Raw genomic sequence first — 22,927 nt, forward strand, 5'->3', positions numbered from 1 at the left:
AAGGTGGGAAAAGGGGAAAGAAGTGGAGGTATTTTGGGGGGTGGTCATGCCTCATTTGGTTGGGGCTAAGAGGTGCGTGTGAGGAGGAGGATAAGTGCAGGAGTCAAGGCCTGAATGTTGCAAGACTAGCTGGAGGCTGGAGGCAGGAAGCGGGTATGGGGGAAAGGGGTGTAGGCCTGCTGGAGTAAGACATCCTGAGGAGAAGAGGTGGCAGCGGGAGCAGGAGGGGTGTGTCGGGGGTTAGTGGAGGAGTCGAGGCCTGAGTGGTTGGAGGCGGGAAGCAGGTGTGGTGGGAAGGATGTAGACCTGCCAGAATAAGACATCCTGAGGAGAAGAGGCGGGTGGGGAGGGGTGAGTAGAGGAATTAAGGCCTGATTGACGGGAGGCGGGAAGCGGGTATGGGGAAAGGGGTGTAGACCTGCTGGCATAAGACATCCTGAGGAGAAGCCAGAGTAAGGGGGTGGTGAGTAAAGGAGTCGAAGCCTGATTGGTTGGAGGCAGGAAGTGGAAGTGGGGGAGGGGTGTAGACCTGCCTGTGTTAAGACCTGAGGGGAGGGGGGTTGGGGAGTGAGTGGAGTCGAAGCCTGATTGGTTGAAGGCAGGAAGTGGGAGTGGGGGAGGGGTGTAGACCTGCTGGAATAAGACATCCTGAGAGGAGCGGGTGGGTGAGTACAGGAATCGAGGCCTGATTGGCTGGAGGTCGGAAGCGGATATAGGGGGAGGGGTGTAGGCCTGGAGGCGGGAAGCCGGAGTGGGGGAAGGGTGTAGGCCTGCTGGAGTAAGACATCCTCAGAAGAGGCGGCAGTGGGGGCAGGGGGATAATAAGCGGGTTAATGGAGGAGTCAAGGCCTCATTGGCTGGAGGTCGGAAGCGGATATAGGGGGAGGGGTGTAGGCCTGGAGGCGGGAAGCCGGAGTAGGGGGGCAGGGTGTAGACCTGCTGGAATAAGACATCCTGAGGAGAAGCAGGGGCAGGGGGGATTGAGGGTGAGTGGAGGAGTGGTGACCTGATTGGCTGGAGGCAGGAAGTGGGAATGGGAGGAAGGGTATAGGCCTGCTAGAGTAAGACATCCTGAGGAAAAGAGGGGGTGAATGGAGGAGTCGAGGCCTGATTGGCTGCAGGCAGAAAGTGGGAGTAGGGGCAGGGCTTTAGGTCTACTGGTATAAGACCTCCTAAGGAGAAGAAGCTGTAAGATCTCCTGAGGAAAAGAAGTAGGAGTGGGGCCCACAGGACATGGGGTGTGTGTGTGTGTGTGAATGGAGGCGTTCAGGCCTGATTGGTTGGAGTTGGAAGCAGGAGCGGGGAGGAATATAGGCCTGCTTTAGTAATACCTCCTGCGAAGAGGAGGGAGTTGGGATGGAGGATGAGTAGAGGAGTTGAGGCCTGATTGGCTGGAGGTGGGAAGCAGGAGTGGAGGGAGGGCTTTATGCCTGCTGGTATAACACCTCCTGAGAAGAGGCTGTAAGATCTCCTGAGGAGAAGAGGTGGGATTGGGGGCACAGGACATGGGGACGTGTGTGAGTGGAGGAGTCCAGGCCTGATTGGCTGGAGGTGGGAAGCAGGTATGGGGGGAGGGGTGTAGGTCTGCCAGAGTAAGACATCCTGAGGAGAAGAGGGGGCAGGGGGACTAGGGAGTGATTGGAGTGGAGGCCTGATTGGCTGGAGGCAGGAAGCAGGAGTGGGGGGAAGGGTATAAGCCTGCTGGTGTAAGACCTGAGGAGGAGAGAGGGTTGAGTGGAAGAGTTGACGTCTGATTGGCTGGAGGCCGGAAGCTGGTGTGGGGGGAGTGGAATAGCCCTGCTGGAAGTGGGAGCGGGTGTGGGGGAGGGTGGAGGCCAGCCAGTATAAGACCTCCTGAGGAGAAGAAGGGGGTGAGTGGAGGAGTCACGACCTGATTGGCTGCAGAAGAGGTGGGAGGGGAGCACAGGCGCATGGAAGGGATGGGTTTTAGGTGCTGGTGTGAGTGGAGGAGTTGAGGTCTGATTGACTGGAGGTGGGAGTAGAGGCAGGGGTATAGACCCACCAGTGTAAGACCTGGGGAGGAGAGGCAGAGGGAGGGTGAGTGAAGGAGTTATGGCCTGATTGGCTGGAGGTAGCAGGGGTAGGGGGAGGGCTCTAGGCTTGTCAGTGTAAAGACCTGAGGAGGAGTGGTGAGATGGGGTGCATGGGTGAAGTGAGTGGAGAAGTTGAGGCCTGAGTGCTGCAAGACTAGTTGGGAAGGCAGGAGTAGGAAGATGGAAGTGTGGAGGGAGGGTGGCCTGATTGGTATAAGACCAGCAGGAGGTGGGATAGGGGGATTGGGAGGGTGGTGGTTGGATAGAGGTGTGTGGTGGCCTGGTCTGTGTAAGACTGGCTGGGAGCAGCAGTAGGAAGGTCGAGGGGTCGGGGGAGACAGAGGGTTTGAAGCCTGATAGGTAGACTTCCTTGAGATGTGAGGTGGAAGTAAGGTTCTTTGGGTTTTCTGACTCATCAGTGCAAAGTGGGAGAGGGGTGTGGTACTTCTTGCTTATAGTTTTCTACATCCAGGCAGTCTGCAATAAGGAAATTTAAGTACTTCTCATTTCACAGAGTAAAGTTTTGCCTTTAAATTAGGGTAAAGAAGCTGCTGAAAGATTAATGCACAATGTAGAAATGTGTTCTGACTTCTTGTTTTCTTAAAATGCATATCTTTGTCTTGACTATAGGTGAGGACATGTCCAAAGAAAAGGCTGGCCAATCGAAGATTCATGATGATGATTGGTGAGATTTGAAAAATTCTATTTTCTCTTAGTTTAGCCCTACTTTGTTGGCAAAACAACTTTCTCAAAAAGTACGTTTGCTTTATTTAGAGTCTGCAGAGTGTATAACTTGGTTAGTTATAAAATGGAAGTATAAAAATGGATCTTAGAATCATTGGAGTCCAGCCTCCTACTCAATACACTTATCCTATATAATAAAAGCCTAGAGATATCGCGCGATGCCCTCGCGTGATGTCGTCACAAGATGGCCGCCACAAGATGCCTGCCACAAGATGCCCACCACAAGATGCCCACCACAAGATGGCTGGCAAGGGAGGGCAGTTGTGGGTGATCAAGCTGGCAGGGGTGGGCAGTTGGAAGCCATCAGGCCGGCAGGGGAGGGCAGTTGGGGGCGACCAGGCCGGCAGGGGAGGGCAGTTGGGGGCAACCAGGCCGGCAGGGGAGGGCAGTTGGGTATGACCAGGCCTGCAGGGGAGGACAGTTAGGGGTGACCAGGCTGGCAGGGGAGTGCAGTTGGAGGTGACCAGGCCAGCAGGGGAGCAGTTAGATGTCAATCAGGCTGGCAGGGGAGCAGTTAGGGGGTGATCAGGCTGGCAGGCAGGTGAGCGGTTAGGAGCCAGCAGTCCCGGATTGTGAGAGGGATGTCTGATTGCTGGTTTAGGCCTGATCCTGCAGGGGTCCCAGATTGGAGAGGGTGCAGGCCGGGCTGAGGGACTCCCCCCGCCCCCCCATGCACCGGGCCTCTAGTCCTCTATATAACATCTCTGTTGGTGGCCAGGAACATACAACTCCTACACACAATTGTATTGTTGAATATGTGTACAGGGTAATTACTAGAATGTTCTGCATTCTGAGGAACTTCAAACCTATCTTTACTTTACTTCTACCTGGTTTATAGTGCTGCCCTCTAGAAATAACAGATGTAGTATTTTTCTTCTCCATGATGATGTACTTTAAGGTAGTTGCCTTATCTCCTCTAGTCTTCTCCTGGGACACTGCCCTGGTTTCCTCCTTCACAGACAAGCATGTAAGTGTATATGGGAGAGTGTAGAAACCGTAGAACAAAGAGTTTGGAAATAGACCTGAATACATAAAAAATTTTAGTTCATGATAAAAATGACACTTCAAATCAGTGTGAAACAGATATACTACCAAACCCTTGCATAGCTTACCATCTGGGATGGAAAGTAGAAACATGTAAACAGGCAATTACAGTATAGTGTGATAAGTGCTGTGATGGGGGAGAAGTACATTATCCTATAGGAGGGCAGACATTATCTTGTTTAATTTTCACAATAGCCCTATGAGATAAATAGTTCTTTTACAACCAAGGCCCAAGAACAGATTTGCAGAAGTTTGGTGAGAAGTGATGGTAGCTTAGAGTAAGGTGGTAATAATGGAGTGGGAGAGAGTTGGATGAATATTGTAGTACATCTAAGACATTTTTTCACATTTCATCATTTCTGAAATTAGGATACATTATATGTTTGATAGTATGTAATCATTTGGTAGTGTACATATAATAATGTTTTAGATTAGATGAAATTTACTCTAGAGCAGTGGTTCTCAACCTTCCTAATGCCGCGACCCTTTAATACAGTTCCTCATGTTGTGGTGACCCCCAACCATAAAATTATTTTCGTTGCTACTTCATAACTGTAATTTTGCTACTGTTATAAATTGTAATGTAATTTTCTGATATGCAGGATGTATTTTCATTGTTACAAATTGAACATAATTAAAGCATAGTGATTAATCACAAAAACAATATGTAATTATATATGTGTTTTCCGATGGTCTTAGGCGACCCCTGTGAAAGGGTCGTTCAACCCCCAAAGGGGTCGTGACCCACAGGTTGAGAACCGCTGCTCTAGAGGTAGAGCCAACAGGTCTTGCTGATGGATTGGATGGTGGTGCCAGTGACCGAGATGGGTAAGACTGGTATAGGAACAGGACTGAGGGAGGAAATCAAGAGTTCTGTGTTGGCCATGTTATGTTCTAAATACTTAGTAATACCCAAGATATTACACATATAGCTGGAGTTCAGTGGAAAGTTCAAGTCTGGAAATATATAACTGGGGGACATGGGGTCTAGGGATAGTAGAATGAATGAACCAGGGAGAGGGGACAATAATACAGCACAGAAAATTGCAGGAATAAAGTCCTTGAGAAGGCTAGAGGAGGATGAGATGGAAAGAACAAGGGAGGACTTGGCCTCAGATAGCGGTAGGGACACTATGCTTTTCTTGAGAACAGAGAAGGCAGGTAGTTACAGATAAGTCAGTCAATTTGTTCTTGGGAGGATGAGGGCATTCCTGTCTGATTGCTTCTATTGTCCCAGTGACTTATGATACAAAGTCGTTAAGAGTAAAAGGGGGTTTTGGCAGTTTGAAGGGGCAGAAGTGCAGAAATGCTACTGAAATACATAATACAAAGGGTGGGGGTCTGGTGTTCATTGATCAATCAAAGCCTAATTAGTATTTTAAGATTCTTTGTTTTATTTTTTTAAAAGAAGTTTAAATTTTATTTTTCAATTACAGTTTACATTCAATATTATTTTGTGTTAGTTTCAGGTGTACATAGTGGTTAGACAATCATATACTTTACATAGTGTTCCCTGCAATATTTCCAGTGCCCACTTGGCACCACACATAGTTATTACAATATTATTGACTATATTCCCTATGCTGTACCTCACATCCCCTTGACTATTTTGTGACTACCAGTCTGTACTTCTTTTTTTTCTTTATTGATTAAGATATTACATATGTGTCCTTATCGTCCATTGCCCCCCACAGTCTGTACTTCTTAATCCCTTCACCTTTTTCACCCAGTCCCCCAAGCCCCCTCCCCTCTGGCAACTATCAGTCTGCTCTCTGTATCTAATGCAAAAGCATGTAAGAAAATAGATGAAGTATAGTTTAGTTTATATATAGTGCTACTTATTGATAATAGGTTTCAAGATAACCAAGGTCACATTTGGACCCATTCCTTACAAACCTTACACCTAGCAAGAATTTTCTTTCTTGATTTAAAAAACAAAACAACTTGAAGTCTACTGCTCAGTAAGTCTAGTGTATAGTGATGGATAAATGAATAGGAAATTTAATTAAGGGAGTGAGCCAGCATGTCTTCCCAGTAATCAACCTCAAGGCTAAAATGAAAGTCCTCAAGAAGTGGTTAAGGCTACCTTTTTTATATGTAAAATCTTGTAACTATTATGTAAAACCATATAAATATATGTAAACCCTTACAGCTATTTAATGTCCACCTTCTTTAGCATCTGTGGTACCCTCTGTGAGCTCTGTCACAATAACTAATGGTAAGATGACCTATGATTAGGTCCTAGGATGTAGCTAGTTTCAATGCTGAAGTGATGCTTACTGCAGCATGAGTTCTCCAAGCTGGATTTGGAATCTGTATCATGCATGGCTGACGACTGTCAGCTGCTATCTGGTGAGCTGAGGGATCCTGAGCCAGAATGTGCTGTGGCCTCACCTCAGGCTGCCACATGGCAGGGAAGAATGAATACGAGTGCCCAAGGAAATTGTGAGGCAGAGAAGCAAGAGGCCCTAACATCATGGCTCAGGGCAGGGACCAGTTACAGCTTTAAAATCATCTGTTATTTGCTCCCCAAGAAATGGACTCCAGCATTTGTCTGTTTACCTAGATAGTAGTCCCTATAAGCAGGCCCTCTTCAAGCAGTAAAGCCCCAAGGGATGTCCCTTTTGCCCATTTCAATTTTAACTGTATTCTCTTCATCCTTAAGTCCTTTCCCCTGTGGCTCCTTTATCAGAATTCACTTTTATATCTTTAAATAGAAAGAAAACATTTGGCAGAAAACAGGCACTGATAGCTAATGATACTCAACTAACATTCTTCCCCTATCTTTGACTCTGTAGTAAAGACTAAGTTGCTTCTAATTTTCCTTCACTCCCCTATTGTGCCTAATTTAATAAGCCTTTAAAACCAATGTGCATTTCAGAAACTATGATTTGGGGGGTTCTCTTCGTTGGAGATTTTTGGCATTATGATGTTGGTAGCCTTCCTTTAAAACAACATGTATTTTATTTCTCCAATAGCATTCTTATTGTGGACTCAAGCAGTGATGAAGAATTTGAGCCCTGTAAGTACAGCCTATTCAAAGCGGTAATTTAACCATGTCTTTGTAGAGATGACTGAAGTGTGATTTGGTGTGAGCTGGTCCTGGGTTGGTCTCTTCTAGGGCTCTCTCTAGATTGGGGAAGCAAATTTAATGTCCTTGCTGCTAAGAGCAAAAGAAGTTCCCTGTACTGTGCTCCTTTTTAAATTTGCTTCCTTTACCTCATTCATTCTAGGTCTCCTTACTTTTATTTCCTCTCTATCTCTCATGGGAAATGTAAGAAAAGAGTCTACCATAAATTTTTAACCAGTTTCAATTTATGGACTTTGGTTTTAGGGAGTTAAAAACATGGGTCACCAGATTTTGTCATGATTCAGATGCTTTCTAATACCCTCTTTCTTTCTCTAATTTAGGTGTGGCTGGAATGAGCACACAGAATAGGAACATGGAGTAAGTAGGAGAATTAGTGAAATTTGACAATTTTTAAAATCCTCACCCAAGGATATGCTTACTAATTTTAGAGAGAGGGGGAGGGGAGGGGAGAGGGAGAAGGAGAGTGAGAGCGAGAGCGAGAGAGCGAGAGAGAGAGAGAGAGAGAGAGAGAAATATCAATGTGAAAGAGTACATTGATTGGTTGCCTTCTGTACGTGCCCTGACTGGGGATTGAACCCACAATCTAGGTATGTGCCCTGACTGGGAATTGAACCTGCAATCTTTTGGTACACAGGATGATGTTCCAACCAAATGAGCAACACCAGCCAGGGCAAATTTGACATTTTTTAAAAAAATATATTTTATTGATTTTTTACAGAGAGGAAAGGAGAGGGATAGAGAGTCAGAAACATCAATGAGAGAGAAACATCGATCAGCTGCCTCCTGCACATCTCCCACCGGGGATGTGCCCGCAACCCAGGTACATGCCCTCGACCGGAATCGAACCCGGGACCCTTCAGTCCGCAGGCCGACGCTCTATCCACTGAGCCAAACCGGTTTCGGCCAAATTTGACATTTTTTAAGGAACAATGTTCTGGGTAAGATTTCAGAATAGATATCACTTTTCCTCTGTGAACACCATGTTCAGGGTCATAATGGGTGCTTGATCTCACAACCAGGTTCAAAATATCAGATTCCTTAATTCCAGTCCATTATCTAATTAGATTCTCTTTCAGAATGTTGGTGTGAACCATCTCTTAACTTCCAGTCTCCACTACACAGGCCCTGATCAGTTTTCACTCTTGTGTTAGTGTAAGAGTGTTTTTAAGTGGCTCATCCCCTTGATCTCTTCCTCCTCTGATTCAGTCTGCATCGCCCTTCCAGATTCATCTCCAGAGACACTGCATTGGCCATATTGATCCCCTATTTCAATTGCTTGTCATAGGAAAATCAAGCTGTCTATCTCCAGTAGATAAAGTCCTTTGTGGTCCAACACTCTTCCATCTTTCAGCATTATCTTCTATTTCTATTAAGGAGCCTTCTGTGCTAGCCAGAGCTAGATGAACAGGTGTTGCCCAGGTACCAAACTATAGGAGATGCTACAATTATTGGAATAAATCTGAAATATGGTGCTAGATAACTATGGTTTCCACATATACTCCTTACATCTCTGTAGAAATGTTAATTGGTCATTTCTGCCCCCCATCCTCCTCCAAGCCAAATAGCGCTGTCAAGTGGGAAAATTTTTCTAGTTAGCTCTGATTTATCTCTGTTGATTATTTTGCAACATGTAAGCCATAAAGCCTGCCACCAGTGTGTGAAAAGTGATTTAAAGTCAGCAGTTGCGGTCAGCTGTAATTCTGGAACCAAATAATGCATTGTATAAAGCTATTTATTGGAAATGATCAGTTTTATTATTTATACTTAAGGCAGGTTTATTGAGGTTTGATTTACATACAGCAAAATTCACACTTTTTCAATGTACAGTTTGATGAATTTTGACAAAACTCATATTCTGTGGTGTAACCATCACCACTGTCAAAGATGCAGAATATTTCCATGACTATCATTTACATTTTAAATAGTTTATCATGGATCCTTAGAAGTAGTCTGGTTTATAACATTATACACAACAAAGTCCTTATTTGATCAATGAAAAACTATTTAATTTTTAAATAGAAAAATTGGTTTCTTCCTGCCTCTGCTAGACTAAATATGTAAAGAAAATCCATTTTAAGGGGCCTGTCAGGAGTGCCCACAGATCATGGTTCAGTGCCAGGTGGTTTCTCTCTGGGATACTATAGGAAGAGTGGGTTTGGGGAGGATAGTGATGAGCAGTTTGGGGCATGTTGAAATCAAGGGGCCAATAACCAGGGCTGATATTCAAAACATTTAATGACCAATAGAGTACAGACAGGAATTAGGATGCTCCCTGAGTTGTCAGAACAGACACTATCAATCAGCAGTTGGGAAAGCTATTCCTAGGCATGCTGACTAAAAATTGGCTCTACGCACAGGACATTCAGGCAGGAATTTGGAATTGAGGAGATAGAAGTCAGAGGCAAAGTCGGACTGGATAGGATGGATTGGGTGGGCAGATAGATAATGCTTACCCAATCCCAAGGAATTGATTAAATTGGTAGGAAAGGGTTGTTAGCTAAACTCTGGGAATGTGATGAGGGAAAGAAGTGAGTGAGGAGTGGATGAAAAAGTGAGAAGAGAACTGAAACAGAACAGTATTCTGGAAATCAAGAAACGAGATAATTTTAAGGATGAAATGTTCAAGGGGATAACAAAGTGGCCCTGTTCATTGTAGAAAAGATTGGAAATGTCATGGAAAGAATGTTGTGTTCACACTTTTCTTTGGTGTTTCCCTATCTTATCACTCAGCTATGTGGTGATTGACTCGGATTCTGATGATGAATACTTCCCTGAGGAAGATGGAAGTAAGGACGCCGAAAGTGGCAGAGGCAAGTATACCACAAAATTAGAGAAGCAGCTGAGCTCTGCAAGCTCATCACACATAAGCATTGCAAGATAAATCAGCCAAAGTTCTATTCTGAGTCACTTAGTAGTGATGCCACCATTTCTTTCCTCATATGTGCCGGATGTGGATATAGCTGGATTCCCTACACCCCTTAATAGATTTCCTAACACAGCAGCAACTGCTCCTGTTGCTGCCTTAGATTCTGGGCATTTCTCTCAATGGAGTTCTCACCTACGTAGCACTGCTTTAAGGGAGCAGAGGGAAGCAAGCCAAGGACACCCTTCTTCCTTCTCTCTGTGTAGGAGTAACAAAGAGGAGTGAGAGAAGCATGGGCTCCTTCTTTTTGCCTGATGGAGACCTGGGTGAGTGATGATGGTCCTGCAGAAGAATCTGTGCTTTCTTCATCTAGCTCTTTGTCTTTGCCTTTTGCTACTCTCTGTATGTTTTCTAGAGATTCCTGTTTTTCTCACTACCTGCTTCCTGCAGCAGGACCTTGCCTCTTTAGATTCAGAGGCCCTTTTAACCTTGTGAGAGGCATGGAGCTTTACTCCCAGGTTAGAACCTGCTCAGTGGGTCTGAAATGTAGGAAGACTAGGAGCTTCTTAAGCATCAGGGGTGGTATTTTATTTATCTTTGTTCGCTTAGTACAAGGTGTAGGGCATGATACATAGGTGCTTAGTTAAGGTACTGGTTACTTCTTTGGTAACTACACTAAAACTACCGTTGGCTAGCATTTCCTAGCTAACCTGGGATATGAGAGCAGGGAAAAGAGAGGTGGCTTAGAACCCTAGCCTCCTGTTCCACCACCTGTCCACTCGAATTTCTTTTCTCCCTCCTTTTCTTTAGCTCTGAGTGCATGTGCCTGAGCAGGAAAGTGGTCCCTGGGAGGTAGCTGCAGAGTAGAGCATGAGTGACAGAGCCCATAGGCCACTAGCTGCTGACTCCTTGAGTCAGAAGATCCGTAGTCTTTTGAGGGTGAATTTTCAACTCAGGCTGCTCTTACGTGTCTGACCAGTGGGCTAATAACTGTGGGCATCCATTTCAGTCATGGAGGGATGAAGAAGGCTCCAAGGGACTGTCTTTGTCTCTTTACTGTTCGCCACATGAATTTTGATAATTTTACAGAAAAAGAGGCCTGAGGAATTTTAACACACTTTAAACCTCAATTCTAACCTTTGTCAATGGACGGGGTCATGCTTTATGGATTGTGAGCAGTGCGTCCCCACTGTTTGTTTTAAAGGTTTCCATTGCAGTGGGAAATCTTTAAGTTTTCTGGGGAGCATGCCCACTCCTTTCTCTTTCCTTATTGCATATCTAAAGTTGTTTGGTAATTAATTCAAATAATAGATGAGAGTTCAATATACATTCTCCCAAATCTGCAATCCTATATAATAAGAGAGCGATATGCTAATTAGCCTGGATATGCTAATTAGTCATAACTGGCATGCAACTTGACCATCACACCAAACACAAATAAGAGAGGGATATGCTAATTAGCCCTGGTATGCTAATTAGTCATGACCAGTATGCAAATTGACCATCACTCCAACACACAAGATGACCGCCCCCATGTGGTCAAAGATGGCAGCCCCCATGTGGCCACAAGATGGCTGCCACAAGATGGCCAGCAGGGGAGGGCAGTTGGAGGCAATTGGGCTGGCAGGGGAGGGCCATTGTGGGGGACCAGGCCGGCAGGGGAGGGCCGTTGGGGGTGACCAGGCTGGCAGGGGAACAGTTAGGCATCTATCAGGCTGGCAGGGGAGTGGTTAGGTGGTGATCAGGCTGGCAGGCAGAAGCAGTTAGGGGCAATCAGGCAGGCAGGCAGGCAGGCGAGTGGTTGGGAGCCAGCAGTCCTGGATTGTGAGAGGGATGTCCAACTGTCCATTTAGGCCCAATCCCTGTGGGGGGGGGGTCCCACATTGGAGAGGGTGCAGGCTGGGCTGAGGGACACCCCCCCCAGTGCACGAATTTCATGCACTGGGCCTCTAGTTTTACAATAAAGATTTTTTGCATCATGGATATGTTTCACATCTTGCCTCTGCTCTGGTTTACATTTTTACATCCAGAATCAGAAACCTAGAAGCTAAGCTCTGAACAGACTCCAGAGAGCATGTGGTGTTAGACATGCTGCCCTTCAAATCAGGTGAAGGGCTCCTTCAACTGAGGGCGATGACATTCCAAATGCTCCCAAGGCCTTTCAGTGCTAACATCAAGACTTAACTCCTCACTCTTACATCAGTGGTTAGAAAATTAAATTTTGGTGGCAAGCATAGAATTGCCAATTTTTAATTTGTCTGATGATGGAAATACACTCCAACTACTATCTACTATCACCATGATTTCATAAAGTAAAGAGCCCCAAAAGTTTAGTGAGGACATAATCTCAAAATAAAGGACAGTCCTTTAAGTTATAGAAATTGAACTTGTTGAGAAAAAACCCCACTGTATTATTCTATTGTCTCTTATTTTTCTATGGACCAGTGAGACTATACAAATCTACAGACCTGTATTTGGGAACATCTGATCACCTACATCGTGCTATTTAGAGAATGTGATTTGAAGATTTCCACTGGACTTGGATTGGTTTTATCTGTAACTATTCTCTGTAAAGTAAAAAAGTAATAGAGGGAAAATAATCTAGAATAACTGATTCTTAACTGTGATTCATAATGTCACAGTTTCCTGCTTGTTTAATTTCTGCTCAATAATCTGAAGTTGAGTGTCTCAGGGTGGGGACATAGGGTGGAGAAAGTCTGCTTATATGTGAATGTGCCTCTTGAATTTCAGATGAGATTCTGGAAGTGTTATCTGATACTGATGACTTTATGATCCAGGAGTTTCCAATAATTATCAGTGATGATGATGATAGTAATGTGGAGGGCCCTGTGACAACAGAAGAGGATGCAGCTGATGAGGGCCAAATGGCCTCAATTGAAAAGGAGATGGAGCAGTGTGCTCTCTCTCTATGCAATTCATCTGATGATACTGGTGAAAATCTCTGCCAACCACCAAATGCTGCTGAGGTTGAAGTAGAGATTTCAGATATAAAAATGTCAACTGATGGAGAGTTTGTACCTGTACCAAGGAAAAGGAAATGTAAAACCAAAAATATATGTGTGACACCTGGTAAGCCAGTCAAGCTAAGTACCCCTGTTCCCCCAAGTAGCCCTCCCAGTGTGCCAGTCACGCCTGCCTTGCCCTTTCCCCTGGATATGTGTCTTGTTGGGTCTGCCTTTTCTACCTGCCAACCCTGTGTCATTTCAACAGCTGCCTAAGTGGCCAAGGGAGGACACCATCCCAATGAAAAGGATCTTTCTAGAAATGGAGGAGGAGCATCCAAGTCTTAGTATTCACCATCCTATCTGCCTGGAGTACTTTCTCCCTGAGCTTTTTTTTTTTAAAATATATTTTATTGATTTTTTACAGAGAGGAAGGGAGAGGGATAGAGAGTTAGAAACATCGATGAGAGAGAAACATCGATCAGCTGCCTCATGCACCCCTTTCCACTGGGGATGTGCCTGAAACCAAGATACATGCCCTTGACCAGAATTGAACCTGGGACCCTTCAGTCCGCAGGCTGACACTCTATCCACTGAGCCAAACTGGTTAGGGCTCTCCCTGAGCTTTTTTGTTGTTAATCCTCACCTGAGGCTATCCTCTCCCTCCCTGTTGATTTTTAAAGAGAGTGGAAGGGAGGGGGAGAGACAGAGAGAAACATCGATGTGAGAGAGACACATTGATTGGTTTCCTTCCACACATGGCTCCATCAGGGCCAGGGATCAGGGATCAAGCCTGCAACCGGAATCGAACCCAGGACCCTTCAGTCTAAGGGCCAACACTCTAACCACTGAGCTAAACCAACTAGAGCTGTCCCTGAGCATATCCGATTTTTCTTAGGACCCAGCCCAGTTGTCACTTATAGGAAGCTATAAGTCAGAGTTGCTGCTCCTTCTGGGTTCCCAGGATTTTAGACCCCACCTCTGCTAAAGCACTCACATCTGACTCTGGCCCCCCAGTAGACACTGAGCCTATTGATTGGAGGACTCTTACTCACCTTTCAGTCTCTCCCAGGGTCTAACCTGGTGTTTGGCACATATCAGATGCTTAATAAATATTTTAAGTGAATGAATGACACTCCTAATACATAAGTCTCTGGCTAGAGCCACCAGCAGTATGGGAGCTAGATAATGGTGGAAAGATTTGGCTTTCAAATAGGGTGAAGGTGCTTCCTGAGATATGAGTCATTTTCCTCAGAGCCAGTGTGTGAGATATGCCATGCCGCTCCTTGTACTGCTAACACCTCAGTTGCCTTCACAGTCCAACCTTGGCACTTGCTCCTGTGACCCCATTATAAGTCTCAGTGCTTGTGACAGAGTCCTACACAGCTTTTTTTGTGGGCAGCTCTGAGTCAGTGTGTAAATATTTCATGCTGACTGATGGAGCAATATGCAGCCTTCAGGCAGACAGTTGTTGCTTATAGATGTTGCTCTGGGTATGACTGGGGTGGGGGGAGGTCCTTCTAGGTTTCTGCCAGTTGCTTGATGGTACCAGTTTTTGGGATACAAATGAACTATTATCTTTTCAGCTGTTAGAGGACAAAAGCGGGTTCAGCCTTCAAAGAAGAAATGCAGAGCAGCGCGACCTAAGAAGTGTGAGCCTAGGTACGTACTGCTCATGATTGTCAGATGTTAAACATCCCACTGGGCATATGTGGGGGGATTCAGGGGGGGGTGAAGGAGTCTGGTGGAGGAGGGGGACAAAAGTTTCCATCCCTGAACTGGGAAGGCATAAGCAGGAGGGAGAGGCCCAGGTTCTGGCCGCTCCCCTCCTCCCTTTCCCCAACAGAGCTGGGGTGGCACTCTGCAAAGACCCCTGCAGTTTTCAGGCAACTAGGACACTTTTGCCCTTGTAGCAGCTCTGGCCTCTGAGGTTTCCTTTGCCCTTTAACTCAGATGAAAGAATGATATGTAACCAAACAAGATACTATTTTTTTCCCCAGCCTCATGGCCACTGGTTTGCACTAAACCAAAGCAAACGCAGTGGAAATGGTGAGAAGGCAGTATTGACAGGTTCCAGTCCGCTGGTATCAGGAGGAGGGCAGACAGGATTGTCTTCCAGGTTTTTCATGAACTCGGTTACTCTTACTACTTCTATATATTCTTGCATAATTTTCAAGCTTTATTAAACATTGGGGTGAAATAGATTGCTTATAGTTCCTTTATTTTTATTGAGCTATATATAATTGAAACTGAAAGCAATAGGCCATTTTGACCAAAGACATGCTAATACTTAAAGGAAGCAAAGAATCAATACATTTTCTCATGTAGATTCTGGGAACTTCTGACTTTCTTCTTTAATAATATGATGCAGTATGCATAATGTCTTTGTTTTTACTTGCATTCAGGAGCAATATATACTTACATCTGAATTATCTTATGATAGAAGGCATATATTTGAAGGATTGTATGTTTAATTTTTTACTTGTATTCTGGGGCAATAAGTGCATCTTAAGGGGAGAAGAGGAGTGATGTATCAGGCATTGGGCAACGCAGTGACTTGGGCCTGAGCAGAGAGGTTCTGTTTCCACACTTCTCACTGGGTGAGGTAGCTGATAGCAGTATGGCTTGTTCTATATTAGAAGGCTCTCCTCCCAGCAAAGTTTCTTCTTTGGATTCCTAGATACATATTCAAGCTGCTTTGCCTATAGGAACGGGTGTTTTTGGTCGCTCTAAGGTTGCTTGGCTGGACAGTGTGACAAAAGAAGAAAAAAGTTGCCCTTTTGTCATTGTCCTCTGCTTCATGCAAAGGAGACTATCCTGTTGGACTCCTCAGTGCTGCCTTGGTACTTCCTGTTTCAGTCTGTAGACTTCCTGTTGTGCTTAGCATTGTTCCTGTGGAGGCTGCTTACTGGTCATGATGTCTAATGTACCCATTTTGAGTCTTGTTGACTCCTCTGATGTGGATACACCTAGCCTGCAGTAAAATGGCACAGGCATTGAGGTGAAGGTATGCTAAGCCACAAGGCCTGTTTGCTGTGAGCACAAATACAAACAGGGGTCACATTCTCTGCTGAGGTCTGCAGATGGTTCTGGTCTTCATCTGCCACCTTTTCTGATGTAAATTTGCTTTCAGAACTAAGTAATTTGAGGCAGGAATGGTAGTCATATCAGGCTTTGGGATGAAGAACCTTACTTTAGCTGTATTTGCCTGGTCTGGTACTTTTTCCCTCTCCCTAACCCCAGCCACCTCACATAGGGTTTATTTTGTGACTTAAGGGTTAATGAGTGCCCTGTTAAGTCAGAAACTCACTTCCCTGTGTTTGCTCCTGTTTTATCTTTTTTTTTCATTTTCTTTCTTTTTTTTAAAAAAAATTAAATCTTTATTGTTCAGATTATTACATTTGTTCATCTTTTTTTCCTCCCATAGCTTGCTCCTGTTTTATCTTTCCAGCTCTGTGGGCTTGTCTCTTTGGACTTGTGTATTGTTCCAGCCAAGATAAAAATGCTTTAGTTTCAATAAATAGTTATTACAAGTGTGAGGCCTTTATGTGTTCAGCACTGTTCTTTGTGCATTTGAATTAGGCCTTGAAAGATGGGGCAGCAATAGTGGTCATGTGATTTGGGTCTCCATAAACTTTGAGTAAGTTAAAACCTTTGAGGTTCAGTTTCCTTATCTGCAAAGTGGAGATCATAAGACTGGTAAGTTTTTCTGGCGGGCAGTTGTGAAGATGAGCTATGATAATGCAAAAGGAAGTTCTTGGCAAATTATAAAGTGTTACTCAGGAGTTTGTTCTCAGTTATATGTGGCCATTCTAGGCCATGGGCAAATAGGTCATACTAAGGCATGAATGAACTGGGAAATCACAGTTCCCATCAAGGGAATATTTAAGTTGCTCACTTTGGCCAAAATGGGAATGCCAGTTAGAAATAGAAGTCAGGAGCCCTGGCCGGTGTGGCTCAGTTGGTTGAAAGCCATCCCATGCACCGAAAGGTTGCCAGTTGGATTCCTGGTCAGGGCACATGCCCAGCTTGTAGGTTTGATCCCCAGTAGGGGGCATGCAGGAGGCAGCTTATTGATGTTTCTCTCTTTCCCTTCCTCTTTCTCTAAAACTCAATTAAAAAAAAAATCTTTAAAAAAAGCAATAGAAATCAGGACTAGCTTGACCTGGGCCAAGAAGTCAGTGGGACATAATTGGAACATGGCCTAGGAAAATTAATCTGGAGGTATGTTTGTGAGTTACATTAGAAAAAAGAGCTTGGAGGCAAGGAACACAGAGGGATGCTGTAATATCAATGTGTAAAGGGGAGGTGAGGAACTAGGGTGGTGACAATGAGGTGGTGGGAAAGAGTGGTCTGTCGTTGTGCCTAATTGGATATAGGGTAAGGAATAAATTAATCAAGAAATGTCTTTGAGGTTTTCAGCTTGTATATAACAGAAGTTGGGTATTAAACACATTGAGCTGGAGACATGCTCATGTGAGTCAGTTGGAAATTTGCATCGGACAATTAATAGTAAACTCAGAACTAGATCTTAGGAGAGAGATCGAGACTGAAGATATAGGTATGGATCACTTCTGTTGAGGTTGAAACCGTGGGCTTCCCATATCTGAGGATTTGCAAGGAGTAAAGAGGAAAAGGCTATGAATGGAATCTTGGGAAGTGCCCTCATATAAGGAGCTGGAAGGAGGAGGGACTAGCAAGTTTTCCAAGTCTCTCTTGACATGTATGTATTTCTTCTATTTATTTGTTTAGTTACATAAGACTCAGTTGAATTTCCTTTTGCAGGAACACTAACTGCAATATACCTGGATGTTTCTTGCGTAACATTGAAAAGTTAAAGCAGTATTCTGGAAGAAAATTCAAGAAAAATAAGGATGAACTGGTTCAGAAATTGTACACTCTGATGAACAACACTGTCTTTGAGAACAAGGTAAAATCAATGAAGAAGCACTGATTGAATACCCGCTGTATGCCTGGCACTCTTGGGTGCTGTGAGGTGTGCAGATGTGCTAATGGTATATTTCCTGTCCTTAAGAAGTGTCAATTTAGATGGGGAGATGAGACATGCTTATGTGAAAGAAATAGAGAATGTTTGTGGATTATAATATACAGTACAGACTGTTACTACCACAGGAGATCAGGAGAGGGAGAAATCACTGAGACCTCAGTGGTCCGGAAATAGGATTGCCAGGAGGAAGTGAGACTTGTTCTGGTTAATGAAGGATGGTAAGTGGAGATAAGTCAGTGATGGTAGAGGGCATATTTTGAGGCTCAACTATCTGGAAGAGGGTTTGTGTTGAAGAATAATGTGACCTCAGGCAAGTTACTTGAGTCCTCTGCCTCCATTTCCTCATCTATAAAATGGGGACAATCATAGTACTGTTCCTCCTATTTCATGGAATTATTGTTTGGCCTAGGTAAGTTAATACACCTGAAGTGTATTAGAACAAGACTTACAGCATAGTCAGTAATACATGTTAGCTATTTTTTTGATAGTATAGGACTAGATAATAGACAGCCTTGGGAATCAGGTTAGGGGAGCTTAAATTGAAATCAGTAGGCACCACTGCACAGGGATGTGCTATGAAGTGGCTGTTGAAAGAGACAAGTCTGTCAGAAGCAGGGGTGCAGACTAGATTGGGAGGAATCTGGGGCAGAGAGGCAGACCCATTGGCCATTAGGTTTTTCAGACTTTATTGTCTCTGCAGGGAAAGTTCTGTCATTCTAAAGGTTCCCCATTCTTTGGTGCCCTTCCTGATGCCACATCAGATGACTGATTAGCGGAACCTTAAGTTCTGACTTGCGTTTTCAATTGTGCCTCACCCTCTCACACAGGTCACATCTACCTCAACTGGTTTGTCCTCTCGTGGCTGCCCCTGACTTGGTCTCCATGCGAGGGAGCACAGCCCCTGCACTCCCACGCTCTCAGAGTCTCCCTTGCGTCCTGATGGCCTGTTAATGGTCTTTGCCTGAGCTTTGACTTGCCTTTAATTCTCCCCAGAATGTTTAGATTTGCAAAAACTCTTGAGTTAATATTTTCCGGTCTGCTTAGAACTGCTTTCTGATTCACTGTTTGCTTGTCTTTCTCAGCTGCCAGAGAGACTGGATATCTGCTGGAATAATAAGATGCTGAGAACTGCTGGCTTGTGCAGCTCTGGCCTGTTTCATTGCCCGAGGGAGCGTTACACTAAGATTGAGATTTCTCTGAAAGTCTGCGATTCTGCAGGTGATGGCAGCAGCATGGCAGCTTTCCCTCTGGGCTCTTTTCTTCTGACACAGTGCCTATTAAGTTATTTTTAGGTGCTGATATTCTCTGACATCCTGTGTCACAGCCTTACCTGTCATTCCAGGGTGGACAGGCCTACTGTGTGTTGCTTAGAGGACATTATTATTGGATGTCTCACCATCCTTGAGAGTCCCACTTGTCCATCTTTCTAGTAAGCCTAGCTTTCTCTCTGCAGCTTCCTGTTGGCAGCAGCAGCATCTTCATTCTCCCTGTAACTGAGGGTCAAGGTTCCCTACATCTAGCCGATCACCAGATCTTCATAATGACTCTCCTGTTATTCCTTCTCTATCTTTGCCTCTGCCCAGGTATGGGCCCTCATCACCTCACTCTTCTCTCTGCTAAGAAACCTGGGGCTTGCCAGTGCCTGGAGCCTGGCTTTCAAGGCTGTCGTTGTCTTGGCTCCCACTGCTCCACCACTAGCCTGTGCTCCAGCAAGGCTGGTTTCCCACTGGCTTTCAGAATGGACCACAGGCTTTCCTGGCCTCAATCTTTGCTTACATTTTTCACACCTAGAATGGCTTTTCTAATTTTGCAAATCCAGTCAGTTGTTAAGGGCCCAGCTCAGATCCCAGTTTCTCCATAGTGCTTCTCCTGACCAAATCGCACAGCCCAGGTGATTGTTCCCCACCTTGTCCACCTATGTTCCTGGAGGGCGGAAACCAGGTCTTGGCCAGGTGTATTTCGGGCAGTGTCCCACAGAAAGATGAGCAGGCTGGAGCTGCTCCGAAAGATTCACCACTCAAGGCTCTGCCATTTATCATATTGGGTTGAAGTGGATAGAAATTTCCCTTTCAGAATCCTGGAAAAATAACACTCATGCTCACCTGCATATGTTTATATAAGGTGGCGTTTTGTGTGGTGGGGTTGAGAGTCCAGGGCTGCTTGGGTAGTGACCAGAAGGGAATCGGTTTAAGTGCTCATGGTTTCTTTTTATTCCTTTTCCAAGACCGAATCCGGGATACTTTGATACATGAGCTATGCCACGCAGCCTCCTGGCTGCTTGATGGCATCCGTGATTCTCATGGCCACGCATGGAGATATTATGCCAGAAAATGTAATAAGGTGCACCCAGAGCTGCCCTTAGTCACCCGTTGCCATAACTACAAGATTAACTACAAGATTTATTATGAGTGTGCTCAATGCAAAACCAGGTAAGATCCTTCTCCTCAGACTTTTTCCAATCATGTTTTTACTAAGGCCTCCAAGTGGCTCTTCAGTGATTACATTAGTAAGTACATGGCTGTCTGACTTGAGGAGTAAAACCTCTTTACTCCTTTCTGTGTCCTCTTTTCTCCAATCTCCCCTACTTTGAGCCAGCCTGACCACTGCTGCTGCTTGGTGCCCACTCTCTGAGAATCCCCAGAAAATCTGGCTTTGGGCCTAAGGCCAGCACAGAGAAGAGGCTGAGTTACAGTGACTAACCCTTTGTTGTGTGGTATATCTTTCCTTCTTAGGGTTGGCCGCTACACCAGATCGTTGGACGTTGTGCGCTTTGTCTGTGCTGAATGCAAGGGACCTCTGGTCCTGCTGCCGTTAACTCGGAAAGATGGGACCCCCATAAAGCCCCATGTGAGACCCTTTGCCAAATACGTGAAGCTGCATTACAGATTAGTTAGGGAGCAGACGGAAGGCATCACCCATGGGGATGTGATGAGAACGCTCAGCAAGGATTACTTTATCTGTAAAGAAAAGAACAAACTTTGAGGTTATGTGAGAGGGTATCTGTGTGAGCTGAGTCCTCTACTGTGAAGAAGTCTTAGAAAAATATCTTTATTTCTATGAAGTTATGGATAATAGAATTTAAATCCTTTTACTAAAGCTTTTATTGTTGATAATTATTCTTTAACCAAAGATTATATTACTCAGCACTTTGTGCCCTTGACAGTGCTCAGAAGCCCTTTGGGCCCACCTTATGTCTTACTTACACTCCAGAGTTGTAACGTGTAGAATGAAATGCAAAAGCAAAATACATTTTTGAGAGTGGCCAGCAGAGATAATGTGAGTAATGCTGGAAAGGGAACACATTTTAAAGGCAGCAAGGACTGCTGGCAGATGTAACCTACCTAGAAATAAAAAGCATGTTTCATGAATTTAGTTTCTCTTGCCAATTGTTCACAAAATAAAAATAAATAAAATGTTTTCTGCAATAAATAAAATGTTTTCTGCAATTCACTTGTTAGCAAAGCCTGTTCATTGCCAACCTGTGCTGAGAGCAGACCAAGCCCCTGGATACCTGAAGCTCTCCTGGATGTGCTCTGGGTTTTTCTCTGATTCTTGTGACTGCTCACAAGTATGTCAGCAGCCTCCCCACATCTGGGAGCTATCTGGGATGTAGATGGAACCAATGTTGTATTTGTTCCATATTGCTGCTATAACAAATTACCACAAGCTTAGTGACATTGTTATCTCACCACTCTGTATGTCAGAAGTGTGGCACAGACCTCACTGAACTGTAATTCATGTGTGGGCGGGGCTTCATTTCTTTCTGGAGGCTCTGGGAACCATTTCCTTGTCTTTTTCCAGCTTCTGGAGGCTGTTGCAATCCCGACTTTAAGTCTTCCTCCGACTTTAAGTCTTTAAAGCTGGCAATGTCTGCTTTTCTGACTCCCCTTTTGCCTCCCTCTTTCACTTTTAAGGACCCAGGTGATGACAGTGGCCCCAACTGGATAATCCAGGAGAAGCTTATTTTAAGGCCAACTGATTAACAGTCTCAGTTCCCTTTGCCACGTAAGGTAACACATTCCAAAATTCTGGGGATTGGAGTGTGGCCATCTCTGGGGACTCATTATTCAGCCTGCCACACACATCTTTACTAGTCTGGCGTCACTGTTCCTGTTTAGAGGCTGCATGTGCTCTGTCAATTTCCCTCCTTCCTGCATTCGGCAGGTACTTAGTGTTCTTTCCGTGGCCATAGACGGAAGCCTAGCCACCGGTCTAGATGGGATTGGGTGTGTACAAAGCATGGCATGAGCTTCCCCAGCTGTATCCTTCAGTCCCTTCTCTCCAGTTCCACCTCCAGCCATATCTGTGGTTTCAGTAAATGCCCTGCTGGCCTGTGAAACTGGATCGTGACACACTGGGGATTTAGGGGGAGCTGACTGGTGGTTCTGCCCCTACAAAGGGAGGGTTCTGGCCTCTCCCTTAACTCAGTAACCCCATCAGCCGCCATTTTGGGGAGCCCTGGTCATTTCTCCCATTCACTTCCGCCCTAGCTATAGCCGTGAGACAAAGCTCCTCACAGCCCACCCATGCCTCCAGATGGCCTTTGTGCTAATGACTGTCAGCTAATCATCTGATCACATTGCTTGTCTTCCATCCCACTGCCATTTCCCAAGGAAAAGCATGGCTCACCTGACTAACCATCACAGCCTTCTCCATTGGTCTCTAGAATACCATCGCCTGACCCCAAACTAACTTGGTCTTATTTTCAACCCTTCTCCTACCTGAATCCTTAACTCTAGCCAGACGAGACCACTTATAATTCCTCCAATAAGCACTGCTGTTTTTAGCCTCCCCAGCTTTCCTTCGGCCCTCCCTTCCTGGAAATTCCCTTTTTCCTTCTTGTCCTGGGAAATACTACTTGCCCTTTAAGGTCTGCTCATTTCTGTCTTCATGAAGCCATCCCAAATGGCTCCAGCCACAGTGCTTTGAGCCCAAGGTTCACTGTGTGTGCCACACGTTTGCCTCATGGCGTAGACTGCTTGGTATTGTTACTTCTCATCACATCTTCCCTACTGGCCTAAGCTTCTGGAGTGCAGGACTATGTCTTACTTATGTCTGAAGGCCCTTTCCCCAAAGTATACCTATACAGTGTCTAGCCAGCCAGTCAACTGCTTATCCTGCACCCATGTACCTAGGTGCTTCCCTGCAAGTGACAGGAGT

The 22,927-nt window shown here is 45.0% G+C and overlaps 1 protein-coding gene across 3 annotated transcripts in view; it reads left to right on the top strand.

Annotated features, from left to right (window-relative positions):
* The window catches only part of ACRC (acidic repeat containing), a 34,578-nt gene that overhangs the window by 2,654 nt on the left and 8,997 nt on the right, over positions 1-22,927 (top strand). The window contains exons 2-11 of one of the 3 annotated variants that reach the window (XM_014547683.1): positions 2,685-2,739; positions 6,821-6,864; positions 7,254-7,290; positions 9,664-9,743; positions 12,548-12,886; positions 14,346-14,421; positions 17,545-17,689; positions 18,850-18,985; positions 19,992-20,196; positions 20,500-21,177. In XM_014547683.1, coding sequence (XP_014403169.1) covers positions 2,685-2,739; positions 6,821-6,864; positions 7,254-7,290; positions 9,664-9,743; positions 12,548-12,886; positions 14,346-14,421; positions 17,545-17,689; positions 18,850-18,985; positions 19,992-20,196; positions 20,500-20,749 — 1,367 coding nt within the window. In that variant the 3' untranslated portion in view covers positions 20,750-21,177. Of the gene's footprint in view, positions 1-2,684; positions 2,740-6,820; positions 6,865-7,253; positions 7,291-9,663; positions 9,744-12,547; positions 12,887-14,345; positions 14,422-17,544; positions 17,690-18,849; positions 18,986-19,991; positions 20,197-20,499; positions 21,178-22,927 lie in introns of those variants that run through there. The other 2 variants (XM_014547684.1, XR_001364057.1) reach the window with 2 other exon arrangements.

The sequence above is a fragment of the Myotis brandtii genome, unplaced genomic scaffold (genome assembly GCF_000412655.1).
Source record: "Myotis brandtii unplaced genomic scaffold, ASM41265v1 scaffold481, whole genome shotgun sequence".
In the NCBI taxonomy this organism is placed as follows: Eukaryota; Metazoa; Chordata; class Mammalia; order Chiroptera; family Vespertilionidae; genus Myotis; species Myotis brandtii.